Genomic DNA, 16961 nt, shown 5'->3' with positions numbered 1-16961 from the left:
AGACACTGCTCCTCCTCTGTTAATGGATGTTTATTTGGAGAGTGTGTCTGCTGTGATCAGTGCCTTCCCTCGTGGGCTTTTGGGACCACCACCATCCCTGCACACCAGTCAATGGGACTGTCTATTTTAGACACCGCCCCAATTTCTTCCATCCTCCTCAACTCTTCCTTTACTTTTGCCAATAAAGGGATTGGCACCCGGCGGGGTGGTAAGAGCATACGGGACCGCATCATCTTTCGGTGGATTTTGTAGTCACCTTCTAGCCTTCCAAGGCCAAAAACACTTTTGGGAATGTTTTTTTGAAAACTTCCCCTGGGTCCTCCAGTTTGCCCACTCTCTAAATTAGTTGCAATGCTTCAATTGCTGGCAGCCCCAGCAACTGTCTGGCCAGATAATCAATGACAAAGACAGGCTGGATGGCATTCTTGTCTTTATTCTCCAGTTTAATCACCAACTGCCCTACCACTGGTAATATCTTATTACTGGGCACGTACAGTTTTTTGTTTGTAGAGAGAAAAGGGCCATCTCTGCTATAGCTATACAGCCTAGTGGGGATTGCTGTCACTGCTGCCCCTATGTCTAGTTTAAATAACACAACCTCCCCATTGAGTTTAATGTCTGAGTGTCAGCCAACATTGTTTTCCTTTACTTTTCCCAGACAGATGCTGGCCTGCTGTAGCTGCTATTCCTCCGCTGAGACCTCATGCATTTTCTTTGATTGACAGACAGCTGAAAAGTGTCCTCTCCTGTGACATTTCCTGCATTCCTCATCCTTTGCTGGGCAATCTTTCCATCTGTGGAAAGGGGATTTCCCATATTTGTGACAAACACTTGAATTGGCTTACTGGTGCTGTCTGTGATTGTTTTCTCCACGTCTGTCTCTGTTCTGCGTTCCCCTTAGTTTTTTTTGTTAGCACAGTATGAAAACGCATGTATTTCCTTGCTGTCTTCAGTCTGCAAGGAGCTGCTGTGGCGTAGCATCGTCTGCTGTCTTTTTACTGTCTCACTCTGCCTAACCTGGTTTACAGTCTTGGACAAGGTAAGCTGGGAATCCAACTGTAACGTTTCAGAAAGTGAGATATTTGTTATTCCCACAATCCGATCTCGGATCAGCTCTTCCCTGAGTGTGCCAAACTGACAATGTTCCGCTAGCTTGTGAACAGCTATGATAAAACTGTCGGTGGTTTCACTCTGCTCCTGTTTGTGCACATTAAACTAAGCTCTCTCAAATATAATGTTGTCTCCCTACTAAATGCATTTCAAAACAGTCTTTAACGGCACAGTAGTTAAGTTTCTCTTCCTCAGTCAACAGTGAAGCATTTAGCATATCCTTGGCTTCATCACCCATAGAGTCGATCTGTGTATTAATTTGAAATGCCTCCTTTTTTAAAAACATTTAAGCCTGAAGCTACTCTGTACCTTTCAAAGTGCCTGATCCATTTTGACCAGTTTTGAATGTCCATACAATCAAAATTCTCTGGGGGCCTAATGCCAAATCCGTCAGCACTAACCACTGGCCTGTCCATGTTTGCGTGGGAGCCCGTTGATCTTGGAGTTGCAAACCCTGAAACACCACCAGTTTCTTCCTCTTGCAACATGTTGCTAGCAGTAACTTAGTCCTTGCTCGTTAGCTAGCCCAATAGCTAGCCCAATGATGATCTGCGCCATTCATCTCCAACACTGTGCCCTCCTTGACTTGAAACTTGGCAATAGGTCCTTTACATTTATGTGATTATTAAAACCACTTCTGACACCACGTAGTATCATCTAAAATAATGAGGCACGACAACGAGATTTTATGTTTACTAGCCTAGTCTGTGCATGTCCTACATAGGTGCGGATACCCATAAGGGCCATCCTGCTCCTTTCCAATAAATATTGAGGGTTTTATTCTGGTGACATGATGATCGATGCTTGGCTGCCTTTTTTTTGTTTTTGTTTTTTGAATTTTGTCCCTTTTTCTCCCCAACTTCGTGGTATCCAATTGTTTTAGTAGCTACAATCTTGTCTCATCGCTACAACTCCCGTACGGGCTCGGGAGAGTTGAAGGTTGAAAGTCATGTGTCCTCACAGCACGCATCCAACCCGGAAGCCAGCCGTATATTTCACCTTTATTTAACCAGGTAGGCTAGCTGAGAACATGTTCTCATTTACAACTGGGTTACACATGGAATAAACAAACATACAGTCAATAACACAATAGAAAAAAAGTATATGTACAGTGTATGTAAATGAGGTAAGACAATAAATAGGCCATGGTGGCGAAATAATTCAAATGTAGCAATTTAAACACTTGAGTGATAGATGTTATATCCTTCCTGTTTGGCCCTGTCCGGGGGTGTCCTCGGATGGGGCCACAGTGTCTCCTGACCCCTCCTGTCTCAGCCTCCAGTATTTATGCTGCAGTAGTTTATGTGTCGGGGGCTAGGGTCAGTTTTATCTGTTATATCTGGAGTACTTCTCCTATCCTATTCGGTGTCCTGTGTGAATTTAAGTGTGCTCTCTCTAATTCTCTCTTTCTCTCTTTCTTTCTCTACCTGACATGATGACTCCTTGCTGTCCCCAGTCCACCTGGCCGTGCTGCTGCTCCAGTTTCAACTGTTCTGCCTTATTATTATTGGACCATGCTGGTCATTTATGAACATTTGAACATCTTGGCCATGTTCTGTTATAATCTCCACCCGGTACAGCCAGAAGAGGACTGGCCACCCCACATAGCCTGGTTCCTCTCTAGGTTTCTTCCTAGGTTTTGGCCTTTCTAGGGAGTTTTTCCTAGCCACCGTGCTTCTACACCTGCATTGCTTGCTGTTTGGGGTTTTAGGCTGGGTTTCTGTACAGCACTTTGAGATGTCAGCTGATGTACGAAGGGCTATATAAATACATTTGATTTGATTTGATGTTCAGAAGATGAATGTGCAAGTGGAGATACAGGGGTGCAAAGGAGAAGAAAAAAACAGTATGGGGATGAGGTAGTTGGGTGGGCTATTTACAGATGGGCTATGTACAGGTGCAGTGATCTGTGAGCTGCTCTGACAGCTGGTGCTTAAAGTTGAGGGAGATATGAGTCTTCAGCTTCAGTGATTTTTGCAATTCGTTCCAGTCATTGGCAGCAGAGAACTGGAAGGAAAGGCGGCCAAATAGGAATTGGCTTTGGGGGTGACCAGTGAAATATACCTGCTGGAACGCGTGCTAGGGGTGAGTGCTGCTATGGTGACCAGTGAGCTGAGATAAGGCGGGACTTTACCTAACCTAGCAAAGACTTATAGATGACCTGAAGCCAGTGGGTTTGGCGACGAGAGCCAGCTAGCCAGCGAGAGCATACAGGTCGAAGTGGTGGGTAGTATATGGGGCTTTGGTGACAAAACTAATGGCACTGTGATAGACTGGATGTTTAGCAACAAAACCCACACGGTCGGAAATATGGAGCAAAACAGACGGGGTTGGCTTAGACTGTTAACAACATCTAAACTATATTTTGCCTTCAAATGTTTATTGAAAACATAAATACATTTGCACAATGAGCACTTGTTGTCTCTCAAATACATCGTTACAGTTGTTGGTAGCAAGCTAGCAAATGTTTTGCCATATTAGCATAGACATGACATGAGTCAAAACACCTCAAAACAAGAGATGGTATCAATAAGAAGACACAACGAGCTGAAACGAGACACCTACTATTCCCCACATGGCCTCTTGTTATTGTTGCTAACTATCTGACCGTTCAGAAACATCACCTTCTGCCTCATCGATGTGCGCACATTATTTTAGTGACGTTTATAAGGCAACAGCCTCACTGTGCAGTGCTCTTACCCAACTTCCACAAGATCCCATATCCACGTCTCAGGGAAGAACGTACGGACCGTCTGTATGGGTGGTGGAGGTGCAAGGCCACCAGCTGCTCCAGCTGCTCCAGCTTGAGCCACCAGAAGTCCGTCCATGGTTCGATGGTGAGAGTAGCTTATATAGCGTCCTATTAAAACAAAACATAATCATTATTCTCGTGTTAGAATGAGCCTGGTCAAACCAGACAGAATGCTGAGGTCACTGGTGACCTCATGTTAGAATAACATTTCCCAAGATTCACCAAATACTTCTGGCAATGACAAGTGTAAGAAATGGTTAGAAGGACATCTCACCATGGCCGCGATGGTACTGGGTTCCCTTAAAACTTAGGCAGGAAGGTACTCTTAGAACCAGATTAGTTGCCAGCTTCAGTCCCAGTTTCTAGAAATCACAAACAAGAGAGCGCAATATTAATGAATGTCTCAGTTTTATTTTTCTATTCTAAATGTGTTTTTTTTTATTCAAACTGGCTATTTTAGAAATTGATAATTTAAGGAGATGAATGCATGCTAACAGTATGGTAACCGATTCTTACGAGAGAGGAAAAGAGGCTTCAAGTTAAGAGAAAACAAGGCTGAAGTTACCTTAAAAACTTCATAAGGTTCATTTTTCTCCTCAGTTTGTCCTGGGTATAGCATTGCATTTCTCCTTGGTCTTACATGTAAACATGCTACTGGATCTTCAAGCTGATAGGGAATGTGTGTTGTCTCCTTGACTGGTAACAAATCAAATATCTGGAATGGGATAATAAGGAGATGTGAAATGACGTTGTTCATTGGGCACCAAACAGAAGGTAGGGACTACTTAGACTTGTCAAATAAGAAATGCTCAGTTTCGTTTTCCATTGCTAAACGTTTTTAATGGTTTCTGTGCCCTGAACAGAATATGAACCAATAGGGAGGTGCTTTTCAGTTGATGAAGGTACTCCAAATGGCCAACATTGAACAGACCCACTCCAAGTCTGCTGTTGTCACTTCTTAGTCCCCTGAAGTTGCTTGTATTGCCAGCACCACAAAAGCTGTTTATATGGTGGTACTGTATGACCGTTGATATTCACTACACCGAGCTCTGTTACCTTGTCAGCATTCAGCCTCTTCCCTGGCTCCAAGATGTGAACACTCTGGTCCACAGCACTGAGGCCACAGAGGGAGCCGGGCTGGGCCGAGAGCTGCAGGGTGTTCTCCTCCCCTGGAACTGCTTGTGAGGGTGAGAACTCCACCGACACCTAGTGCACATGACATACGGCAGCGTAGCCTAGTGGTTAGAGCGTTGGACTAGTAACCGGAAGGTTGCGAGTTCAAACCCCCGAGCTGACAAGGTACAAATCTGTCGTTCTGCCCCTGAACAGGCAGTTAACCCACTGTTCCCAGGCCGTCATTGAAAATAAGAATGTGTTCTTAACTGACTTGCCTGGTTAAATAAAGGTTAAAAAAAAAAAAAAAAAAAAAAAATACATAAGTGTACATACATATACACCTTTATACACGGAATGATATCTATGTGCATGGGAAATACTTGACACTTTTTATACATTCCATAAAATGAACATAGTATGTTTGTGATGTGCAGAAGCCAGAGAGTATAACACAGGAAGAAGCATGCCCACATATACACACACCTTGTGCCTGAAGCATTTCTCAGTGGGGAAGTTCATGCTGTGGGCGATGACAGTCTCACTGGGTAGCATACTGTACACAAGGACCTGTACCACTGGCGCCATCTCTGGAACCACTGCCAACTTCAAGGTGACTTCACCCTCAGTTGCTGTAACACAAGAGCATGTCACACTGAGTACGTTTACATTCACAGTAATAATTCGATAGTAAACTGATTATGGCAGTACGCAGATTATGCAATAGTCACTTTACTTTGTTTATTTTAATCGATGCATGATCAAAATCGATGAAAGCATACACCTATTAAAATACAAGACATAGAAACGTTAGGTATGCACAGAATATGCACCAAAACATGCATGTGCCAGTTTTCACACAAAACTTGGTATTTATAAAAACTGATCTTGTGAGAAAGTGAGAATGTGCTTATTATCCTCCTGCAAACTCCAGACCATGCGAATGCACAGTTTCTAGTGGTTAAAGTGTTGCATTGCAAGAAGGCAAAAGTAGCTTATAGCCTTGTGCAGGAATAAATTACGCTCATATTCATAACAAAAAACAGGTAGCTACATATAACAAGATGCTATCTCTTGCCATTAGTGAGAAGACCGAACATTTATTTTATCTTTGCATTCTAAAATAATAGGAAATGGATGCCCATTTCATTTAATCAAGTTTGCCATTTCATTTAGATACTGTCTTGGCCTAATTCCAATACTTTGAAAGTATACAGCCAATAAGGACGTTACTGTCACCATAACAGTTGAATGATGAGCGTTTTCCAGGCGGAGTTATAATGCTCGTTCACGCACGCACAGTTTAACGACAGTTCTGACAAATAACGGGTGTGCGCCTAGTTTATGTATCTCAATGTTTATGTGTGTGCAGTCTTTTCTTAAATGGCGCACGTGGATATTTAGTGATACATTTAAGCAAAGGTTGTGAATGAGGCCCCTGGTTTTCTGAGCAATCTTTCACATTATTAGGACATGTAAACACCTTCATCGGTGTTCGAGCAGTGCATTTGATCTGCACATGTGCTTTCACCTTCCCAGCGATCTGCCCTCTTTAGTTCAGAAAGACCCCTTGACTTTTTAAAATTTTGTCATGTTGTAAAATGTTGTAAAAATGTTTTCCCCCCTCATCAATCCAAACACAATACCCCATAATGTCAAAAACAGGTTTAGATTTTTTTTTGCAAATGTATAAAATAAAAATGAAATATGACATTTACATAAGTATTCAGACCCTTCACTCATTACTTTCTTGAAGCACCTTTGGCAGCGATTACAGCCTTGTGTCTTCTTGGGTATGACGATACAAGCTTGGCACACCTGTATTTGGGGAGTTTCTCCCGTTCTTCTCTGCAGGTCCTCTCAAACTCTGTCAGATTAGATGGGGAGCGTCGCTGCACAATTATTTTCAGGTCCCTCCAGAGATGTTCGATCGGGTTCAAGTCTGGGCTCTAGCTGAGCTACTTAAGGACATTCAGAGACTTGTCCCGAAGCCACTCCTGCATTGTCTTGGCTGTGTGCCACTCAACCATAAAGGCCTGATTGGTGGATAGCTGCAGAGATGGTTGTCCTTCTGGAAGGTTCTCCCATCTCCACAGAGGAACTCTAGAGCTCTGACAGAGTGACCATCGTGTTCTTGGTCACCTCCCTGACCAAGGCCCTTCTCCTCCAATTTCTCAGTTTGGCCAGGTGGCCAGCTCTAGGAAGAGTCTTGATGGTTCCAAACTTCTTCCATATAAGAATGATGGAGGCCAGTGTTCTTGGGGACGTTCAATGCTGCAGAAATCTGTGCCTCGACACCATCGTGTCTCGGAGCTCCACGGTTTATTCCTTCATCCTCTTGGCTTGGTTTTTGTTCTGACAATCACTGTGGGACCTTATATAGACAGGTATGTGCCATTCAAAATCATGTCCAATCAATTGAAATTACCGCAGGTGGACTCCAATCAAGTTGTAGAAATATCTCAAGGATGATCAATGGAAACAGGGTCCACCTGAGCTCAATTTCGATGGTCTATTTCTGTTTATTATTGTTAACACATATACAAAAATGTCTAATAACCTGTTTTCGCTTCGTCATAATTGGGTATTGTGTGTAGATTGCTGAGTTTTTTAAATTTTTATCCATTTTAGACTGTAACTTAACAAAATGTGGAAAAAGTCTTAGAAGTAGTTAGAAGTAGTTTTCACATGCAAACTTTATATGTCTGACCTCAAAAATAGCATGTCCACTGAGGTAGAAAATTTGTTTTGATCGATGATTTCTGCATTCATCAGACTGCCGTCAGTAACCTGATTTCAGACATCCATGTAAATTGTTCTTCTTGCAAAGCGTTTTAAGTATTATCTTATTCTGAGTATCCACAATAATCGCATTATTGTGTGCATGTAACCATCCTCATTGTCATTGTCATCAAGCACCTTCAAGTACGTTCATAATTACTTAACGAAACTCCCTCACCAGGACTCCCCTGCTGCACAGTAACCTTGATATGTCCATGCTGAACTATCACCCCTCTGGATAAGGCCTGGAGGAGGGAAAGGAAAAAACAGTTATCCCGGTTATCCCATCAAGTCAGCAAGAAGGATATGATGAGAAGTACTGGTGTTGTATAGAGACATCCTTCCTCCACGGAGCCCTGGTCAAAAGTAGCACACTAGAGAATAGGGTGCCAACCTGGGTTTGCAGGTTGTCCACAACTTGTTCCTGGTTCTACTCACCAGGTAGATGACATCCACAGAGCCCTTTGGGACAGTCTCCCCTACGATGGCGTACTGGATGGTGATTGACACTTCCTCCCCACATGCCAGTGGTTTCGCCATCTTCTGAATAGCCAGAGAGCTGGATGTTTTACTGTGAGGGGCAATGGGCTGGATCAGGGAGAGCATGTGGTGCCCTCTTTTGAAATAGGGGACCCTGTATCTACTGTTCTCCACTTGAGGTGTGATGCTTGCCTGGAAAACAACAGAGAGAATAAAGAGTATAACTAAAGGCACAATCCCAAATCAACCCTTAGACCCTGTACAATATACTTGTGGAGATCTGAGAGGATTTCACAGTTGTATATATGGTAACTAACATTTCCACCCTGCATTCTGATAGGCTAGGTGGAGGTTTCACCATATTGCTTATTATACCAATGGAATTTTCTAAGATCTCCACAAGAGCATGACAAGTGCGAGATTTGGGGTTGAGCTTAAAGAGTCTTCAGAGTCTCAGAGTCTTCCTAAACCTAGACAGACTTTCAAAACCTCATACTTACTATGAGGTTAAAATTCTCTATGGCAATACTGCTTGTGTTGAGGGAGAAACTGGCAGTACCATGACTGTCCGTGGTTAGGTTCTGTAGAAGATGTGAGGACCAGGCTTTCTCCTCCAAAAGGTAGACTAGCATGTCTGCGATAGGTGTGTTGTTGAAGTGAACAACGTTAATCTGAGGGGAAAGGGGGGGGGAGTTGTAAGTGGTGATGTGTGTCATTGTTACCGACCATTGGTAGTTAAGTAAACAGGAATGTCAAAGACAAATGGCATCTGCAATTCAACTAAGTCTAAGAAACAATAACACTGTATTTGGACGCACTTTGCCCTCGATAGTTGATCCATGCTCATAGATTTTGGGTGTGTTGACAAATGTGAGTTTTCCAATCACATAGGAGAGAGCAATGTGTTTTTCCTTTGACTGTGTAATACCTGTCAAAGGAAAACAAATGAAAATAGGATGGTTTATTTCACAACGACACACGCCACCATGATGCACAATGGCAGTTCACAATGCAGGAGCTGAATTCCAGTGCAGCTTATTCAACGTAGTAAAAACACGATTACAAACGAAGACATGAATAAAACCAGCATAATATGAGGATGTAGCACCAAAGGTCAAATACACAGGTCTTGCCAATCTTCACAATCTAATTAAACATGCAATCTTGACATTATGTAATTCACTCTCAAGAAAAGAAAAACAGTTTTCATTTGACTTCAGGCAAATGTTGTCATCACTTCTACCGTCTCCAAATTGTTAAGATAAATGACTTGCCTGTCCCCTCCTCCTCTACTTTTGCATTAAACCTCAGCCTGTCTATGAGCATTTTCTGGCCAGCATCCTTTGTGAAAATTGACATGTTGAAGACATGAGAAGCACAGCCAGTTTGGTCCATCTGGGAAAAGCAAGCAAAACCACACACATTAGGAAATAATTTAAATAATTGTAACCAGATCATTTTCAAATGTAATATGATGGTAAAAACAAGTATATAGTTTCTTCAGGAAAGCATACAGACCTCTATTGACTCTTTATGGCAGGGGGGTGAATAATCAGGAACTCCTTCTGGATTTTTCTCATCAATTCTTATTGGTATCAATATATTGTGCCCTAAGGGTCGGCACAACTCTACCTCTGCTTTACCAGGTACAGGTTGCCCATAAGTGTATCTGATTTTATTTCAGAATAAAACACATAAAAAACATAAAACATAATATATTTCCTACTTAGAGAGACGTAGTATATTATAAACCTTATATGAGACATTACAAAGGCTCATACATGCATCCTTACGAGTTACAATGCATTATACCTGCAGGCTTTCTTGAAGTCAAGTGTTTTCAACATTGCCAATGCATCTGGACCCGTACTCATAAAGTCTCTCAGTGTATGAGTGCTGATCTAGGATCAGTGTAAACTTCTGTATCAGAATGAACAAGGTCAGGAGAGACCTGATCGTAGGTCAGCAATCCCACTCTGAGAGGCTTTATGAATATAAACCCGGCTGAGGATTTATGAAATATTTTTTCCCAATCAAGAACTTCTATTTCCTAGATTATTTTCAAATACTTGTTTCTAAATACACTATTTCAAATACCCCCAGGACCAAACAGACCTGGGTTGAAATGCATGAAGTATTCAAGTATTTGAATTTGAATCAAGGTCTGCATTAGCGAAATGCGATTAAATAGACAGTGACATTTGCACAACTACAGTGCATTACAAAACAGTGATAGTGTTGACTCACGTTGCACACACTTCTACTTTATACTCCTCTTGAACAACGCTGATCTCATCGGTGAGGTTCATTTTGATCTCAAACTTTGGCAAAACTAGAGATGAGGGAACCGCAGCCAACTCATGAATGTTCCAGAAACGTGATTCATTGATTCAACTTCCAGATCCATAATATTTCCTAGCATGAAAGGTCAAAGAAAGAAGCTCTACTTACCATACTTTTCTACCTTGAAGTGATGGTATATTTGGTTTTCACCAATCCACACTACAATAGCATAGGTTCCTACGGGTGCTTCAGAGTTCAGGGGGTAAGAAAGCTGCAGAATGTTGCCATTGGATGTAGTATTGACCCACTGTCCAATCCTGTTCTGATGAACATCCTGTTGATTCATAGAACAAGGGACTACACATTTAGCAGGGTGCAACATTGTGGAACATTCACATACAAATGATGCTATGTAGGCCAAACATGCCTGTCTGACATGAAGAGTAAAGAGTCACATCAGCTCTATTCATGACATTTACTCTATTCGCAACGTTCTGAAGTTTGCTTGCTGAAGGTGGCCCAGATGTGATCACATAAAGCAGATAGGGAGTCTTCTGGTAACTGCCATGTAGAAATGAATGATGACCTACAGTACCTAGCTGGTGGAGTCATTGTCTTATAATGTACTAGTATTTACAATGAGTCATCATACATTGATAGACTAATATGGGTCTTACCTGCAGTTCCACAATGTTGTACTGTGAAAGGCAAGACAAAAGACTGGTTAATGTTTTATGAACTCTCAAATTCCCCCCAAAGAGGAGCAAAGCTGTCAACAACTATAGGAACTAGGCAGATGCTTGGCTTTGTCTCTTCAATTAAACATAACATGTTGCTTTTGCATTGGGACTCTAACGGAAAAAAACTCCTACGCATTCCTTTGAGTGGAAAACACCATGTCTTGCCGTGAATGTTTGAGGACCTTGAAATCCACCCACGCAGGTTTACTTAGAGAACCTCTGCATGTACCGTATGTTTGCCCTGAGTGCTATGTGTCTCAACTGTTTGTGTAGCCTTATCAAACAGATAACATTGGTTAAAGAGTTGGATTTGGGATTTTGCCCAATAGTTGTTCAAAACATTTCCCATTTCCAAAGTCCTATTGTTTATGGAGTGCTAACAAGATATGTATGACATGCCGTGGCTAGTTGATTGCTCAATTAAAATATAGTATAAATACAGTATATTGTACATAATAATCCTCGTCCTATAGGGCAGGTGCCTCTGTTCTCTTTCTGTAGCGTGAAGTAGCCTGGACAGGATACTCATCTATTGCTGGACCTTAATATTGAGTGCTAAGCAGAGAGGTATCGGGTCCAATTTTTAGAGTCTTTGGTATGTCTCAACCCCCCCAACCTTCCATTCTCACTCTAACCAGGATCGCAGAGTTGAGTTGGTAGGACAATATCATACATAGTGTTAGTGGTTAGAGTGTTGGACTAGCAACCGGAAGGTTGCAGTTCAAATTCCCAAGCTGACAAGGTACAAATCTGTTGTTCTGCCCCTGAACAGGCAGTTAACCCACTGTTCCCCGGGAGGCCGTCATTGAAAATAAGAATTTGTTCTTAACTGACTTGCCTAGTTAAAAAAGGGTTAAAAAAAATAATTAATAAAATACCTGATTGCTATGTCTATCAGACAGTAATGTGACATTGTGATCCTTCTTTTGTATCTGTTTTTTTGTTTGAAATAGTGGAGATTGGTCATTGTTTTCAATATTCAATGTTTCACATTTTCAACACTCACCAGCTGATTGACAGGGCTAAAATTGGTATCCAAGGTGATGACTCTAAACTGCACTGTAAAAAGACAAAGACAAGACAAAGACAAGCACTCAATGAGAATCTTTGAAGCGTACTTTTGCTAACTTTCCCATGTTTTCCAGAACTCTCTGTCGAAGGATTCGCTGATTCCAGGAATTGTTCAACCAGGATTTATGGAAAACCAGGGATTTTCAGGAGAGTTACTAGAATTTTGCAAGACAAACTTTTGACATCTACTCTGGATAATATTTTACACTGTTGGTACTAAGGTTAATCAACCACAGATAAATGAAAACTGCACTGCGATATCACGTTACGCTATCGAGATCACGTCTTTTTTTTCTCTAATTTTACCAGGTAAATTGACTGAGAACAGATTCTCATTTACAGCAATGACCTGGGGAATAGTTACATGGGAGAGGACGGGGGATGAATGAGCTAAATGTAATCAAATGATAATGTCCAGGAGAGGAACACCTTACAACATGTGGTATGTTGGTTCAAACTCCAGTGTACATATCCTCAGTGAACCTACAGTGGAATTTTTGGTCCTGTTTCAAGTGTCTCTTAGGAGCAACATGTGATGAAAGAGAAAACTATCATAGAAACATGATACCACCTAATTGTCCTGTTTCTTAGCAAGCAGACTAATTGAGTACTGGCTCTGTGTAAAATTACCTGTGTGTCCCGGGTTGTAGATTGGTTTATCTGTTTGGACAAATGTCATCGGTTTGTAGGGTTTAATCATGACCATTCTCTCCTCTGTCGATTGAAATGTTTCACCTTGAACCTTCACCTTAAAATGTTGCACTTCGTCATTCTCCACATGAGGGGCCTGAAAGGGAGACAATGTGCAAAAAACACATGATCCTGTGAGGCTCAGTTGGTAAGAAAGTGCTGCTAACAAAGTCAAGGTTGTGCCGATTTAATCACGTTTTCTTTCATCAGTGTGTTTTAAAAGTGATTTTACTTTAGTAGCTGATGTCATCTTTTTTTGATGTAGAATTTCAGCCTGAATCCCAGAAAAAGTATTGTAAGCCACCACATTGATATTTCCCATGAAATAACCTGGTATTACATAGAAAATTAAGAGATGCGTCACAAAGCAGAGAAAGTACACTCTTATTGAATGGTTCTGGATGTCGACCAGTGCTGAGCTGACCTGAAACTGGAAGCAGCGGTGAAACTCTTGGTCAGAACTCTCCTGGAGAAGTATTTTGTTCTGTTCATTGGCGATCAGAGATATGGTCATTACCAGGGTCTCGTTGGGCTGCAGAAGACTGGCACAAAGCTTGGCCTCTGAGCCTGCCTGGATTACTGCAGGAATGGCTACCATGTAAACCCTACAGAGAACATACACACACACACACACACACACATGCACAAACCAACAAACAGACAGGAAAATCAATACAAAATGAGAGGGCACCTCTAAACAAGAAACTAGGATCTTAATTTGACCAGTAATGTCAAAATAATCCTGCAGCAACAGGATTTTAACGTTTTGTCCATAATGTTGCTTGATATGTGCTTCGGCTATTAGCTGGACAAAAGTAGGCTACAGGCTACATGAAAAATGCAATACGGTTAATATACCATGCGTTAGTGCAGGTTTTCAGTGAATTTATTAATAAAAAAATGTAACAAAAATCATAATTATAAGATAAAAAGATAAAGAATACTAAGGTGTAGGTGTAGCTGAAATACACAGAACAAAATATCTGTAGAAAGGATAGATAAAAAGCAGTTCTAAATGTTGTCTCTCACAGAGAGAATGTTACACCAGGATGAGACGCCACATCTGATTACTCAATTATAACTGACTGTGCAGATTTACTTACGGCCTTGGAGTCTCCTGACAGACACAAAGCCAGTGAAAGCAGGCAAAGAGTATCCATCTCCAAACCTGAAGCCCAGAAGGAACCATGACTCAAGGAGAGAAATACAAAAAAAACAAGTCAGCCTATGTCCCAGTATTCCTACTGGCAAGACTTCACCACTGCACTGTGTAGAGGACAAGCAGAGGAACTGGTCTAGCAAATGATTGAAGTAAAAGCGTTGTGAATGTTTGACTAATTCGTGTCAATAACAGTGATTTTCAGTGGTGTGATTGGCTGATTCTCTTGATGCAACATTAATATGCATACAGTACATTGTGCATGGCATTGGCATGCATTATAACCTGATTACATCTCAATAGATTGCATGCAATGCCTGTTTTTTTTGTTTGTTCATAATATACAGTTGGGTCCAAAATTATTGATGAGCAAAAAAATACTATAAAATAATTTATAGAAATATTGAGCTGTATGGTATGCTCGAAAAAAAATTAACAATAAGAGTATTTCATACTAATACAATTGTTCAGAGTAAGATATTTTGTTTAACAATGAATACAAAAAATCTATAATACCCTCCCCTTGTGGTGATAACGACATTTCACATCAGCTATGACTATAGAATATGCACTTCGTTTGATTTAGTTTGCTTTTCTGAAACTCCCCCACAGAAAATATTGTGCACCTGGAAGATTAAACTATGAAGCCTGTAAGAATTTTTGATAAGCCAGTGGTGCTGTTTGAAGAAACATTTCTAACCTTCCCAATTAAAATGCTGACTGCAAAGTAAGCCTACCTGGCAGAATGATATCATGATGATTTCTGTCAATCAGGAGGGCATTTGTTTTGCAAACTCTGCCGTCACACGTAGGACATTGTACAGTACAGAAATACTGCTAACCAGGTCTTTTACTGGGTGGCAATTGAATTAAACTACATCCTCTAAAAATGTGTTCAATTTTTTTTTTCCAGACTTAAAACATTGTTTTCTGATGTGGGTAAAGCATTGTTGTGGACTGAGAACATACAATTGTGGTCGTTTTTCTATACATAAAGTGTGATTTGAGAGTGATAACCTGAAACCTCAAAAAAACTATAGGAAAACCATTTTTCCCATAGGGCCCCTTCCTTTGCCGAGAGGGCCATATTAGAGTATACCCACTTCTTCAGGCACCTCTACACCACTGCATGTCATCCTGGAGCCAAGCCTGACTGTACCCTGACCAAGTTCAAATCTGCAAAGCATTTATGTATATTGTATGTCCTTGCACACTGCTAGTTCTACATTGGTGGTGATAATTGGACAATTACTTGATTCTGGGCAGCTTTTAGCAAAGTGCAGAATTGCATTCTTGTCAACAAGTCTGTGACTATACACTACCGGTCAAAAGTTGTAGAACACCTACTCATTCAAGGGTTTTTCATTATTTTTACTATTTTCTATATTGTACAATAGTTGTGAAGACATCAACACTACGATATAACACATATGGAATCATGAGGTAGCCAAAAAAGTGTTAAACAAATTAAAATATATTTTATGTTTCAGATTCCTCAAATAGCCACCCTTTGCCTCGTGACAGCATTGCACACTCTTGCCATTCTCTCAACCAGCTTCATAAAGTAGTCACCTGGAATGCATTTAGATTAACAGGTGTGTATTACGTTTTACGGAAGACCCAGATGCAGACAGTGTCGACGTAACAAAAGTTTATTACTAGAACAGGGGGCAGGCAAAATGACAGGTCAGGGGCAGGCAGAGGTCAGTAATCCAGATCAGAGTCCAAAAGGTACAGAACAGCAGGCAGTCTCAGGGTCAGGGCAAGCAGAGGTCAATAATCCAGTGTGGTGGGGCAAGGTTCAGGACGGCAGGCAGGGTCAGGGCAGGCAGAATGGTCAAAACCGTGAAAAGAGGAACTATAGAAAAGACAGACACAAGGCTAAAACCGCTGGTAGGTTTGACGAACAAAACAAACTGGCAACAGATAAACAGAGAACACAGGTATACATATACAAGGGATAATGAGGGGAGATGGGAGACACCTGGAGGGGGGTGGAGACAAGCACAAAGACAGGTGAAACAGATCAGGGTGTGACAGTGTGCCTTGTTAAAAGTTAATTTGGTACTGGGGGGGGGGGGTTCTACAGAAGATAGCCCTATTTGGTTAAAGACCAAGTCCATATTATTTCAAGAACTTTGAACGTTTCTTAAAGTGCAGTTGCAAAAACCATCAATAGATATGATGAAACCGGCTCTCATGAGGACCACAACAGGAATGGAAGACCCAGAGTTTCCTCTGCTGCATAGGATAAGTTCATTAGAGTTACTAGCCTCAGAAATTGCAGCCCAAATAAATGCTTCACAGAGTTCAATTAACAGACACATCTCAACATGAACTGTTCAGTGGAGACTGTGTGAATCAGGCATTCATGGTCAAATTGCTGCAAAGAAACCGCTACTAAATGACACCAATAAGAAAAAGAGACTTGGGTCAAGAAACACGAGCAATGGACATTAGACCAGTGGATATCTGTTCTTTGGTCTGGAGTCCTAATTGGAGATTTTTGGTTCCAACCAGCCGTGACTTTGTGGGTGAATGGATGATCTCCGCATGTGTAGTTCCCACCGTAAAGCATGGAGGAGGAGGTGTTATGGTGTGGGGGTGCTTTGCTGGTGACACTGTCTATGATTTATTTAGAATTCAAGACACACTTAACCAGCATGGCTACCACCGCATTCTGCAGCAATACACCATCCCATCTGTTTCGGTTTAGTGTGACTATAATTGGTTTTTCAACAGGACAATGACCCAACCCACCTCCAGGCTGTGTAAGGGCTAT

The 16961-nt window shown here is 41.4% G+C and overlaps 1 protein-coding gene across 3 annotated transcripts in view; it reads right to left on the bottom strand.

Moving 5' to 3' along the window:
- LOC115136892 (alpha-2-macroglobulin-like) overlaps window positions 1-14315 on the bottom strand; it is a 34447-nt gene extending 20132 nt beyond the window's left edge. For 2 of the 3 annotated variants that reach the window (XM_065024544.1, XM_065024545.1), the window contains exons 1-18: window positions 14124-14315; window positions 13445-13625; window positions 12961-13117; window positions 12266-12318; window positions 11197-11217; window positions 10688-10853; window positions 10484-10568; window positions 9755-9905; window positions 9511-9631; window positions 9055-9164; window positions 8737-8907; window positions 8195-8428; window positions 7935-8001; window positions 5462-5607; window positions 4919-5068; window positions 4428-4577; window positions 4137-4224; window positions 3811-3970 (exon numbers count right to left, since the gene is read on the bottom strand). In XM_065024544.1, the coding sequence (XP_064880616.1) occupies window positions 3811-3970; window positions 4137-4224; window positions 4428-4577; window positions 4919-5068; window positions 5462-5607; window positions 7935-8001; window positions 8195-8428; window positions 8737-8907; window positions 9055-9164; window positions 9511-9631; window positions 9755-9905; window positions 10484-10568; window positions 10688-10853; window positions 11197-11217; window positions 12266-12318; window positions 12961-13117; window positions 13445-13625; window positions 14124-14209 (2297 nt within the window). In that variant the 5' untranslated portion in view covers window positions 14210-14315. The remainder of the gene's footprint in view (window positions 1-3810; window positions 3971-4136; window positions 4225-4427; window positions 4578-4918; window positions 5069-5461; window positions 5608-7934; window positions 8002-8194; window positions 8429-8736; window positions 8908-9054; window positions 9165-9510; window positions 9632-9754; window positions 9906-10483; window positions 10569-10687; window positions 10854-11196; window positions 11218-12265; window positions 12319-12960; window positions 13118-13444; window positions 13626-14123) is intronic. The other variant, XM_065024543.1, reaches the window with a different exon arrangement.
- Between the last annotated feature and the right edge of the window lie 2646 nt (window positions 14316-16961).

Source organism: Oncorhynchus nerka, linkage group LG11 (assembly GCF_034236695.1).
Source record: "Oncorhynchus nerka isolate Pitt River linkage group LG11, Oner_Uvic_2.0, whole genome shotgun sequence".
NCBI classification, from domain to species: Eukaryota; Metazoa; Chordata; class Actinopteri; order Salmoniformes; family Salmonidae; genus Oncorhynchus; species Oncorhynchus nerka.
Note: the sequence above shows the minus strand (reverse complement) of the source record. Positions and strands in the feature narration are given on the sequence as shown.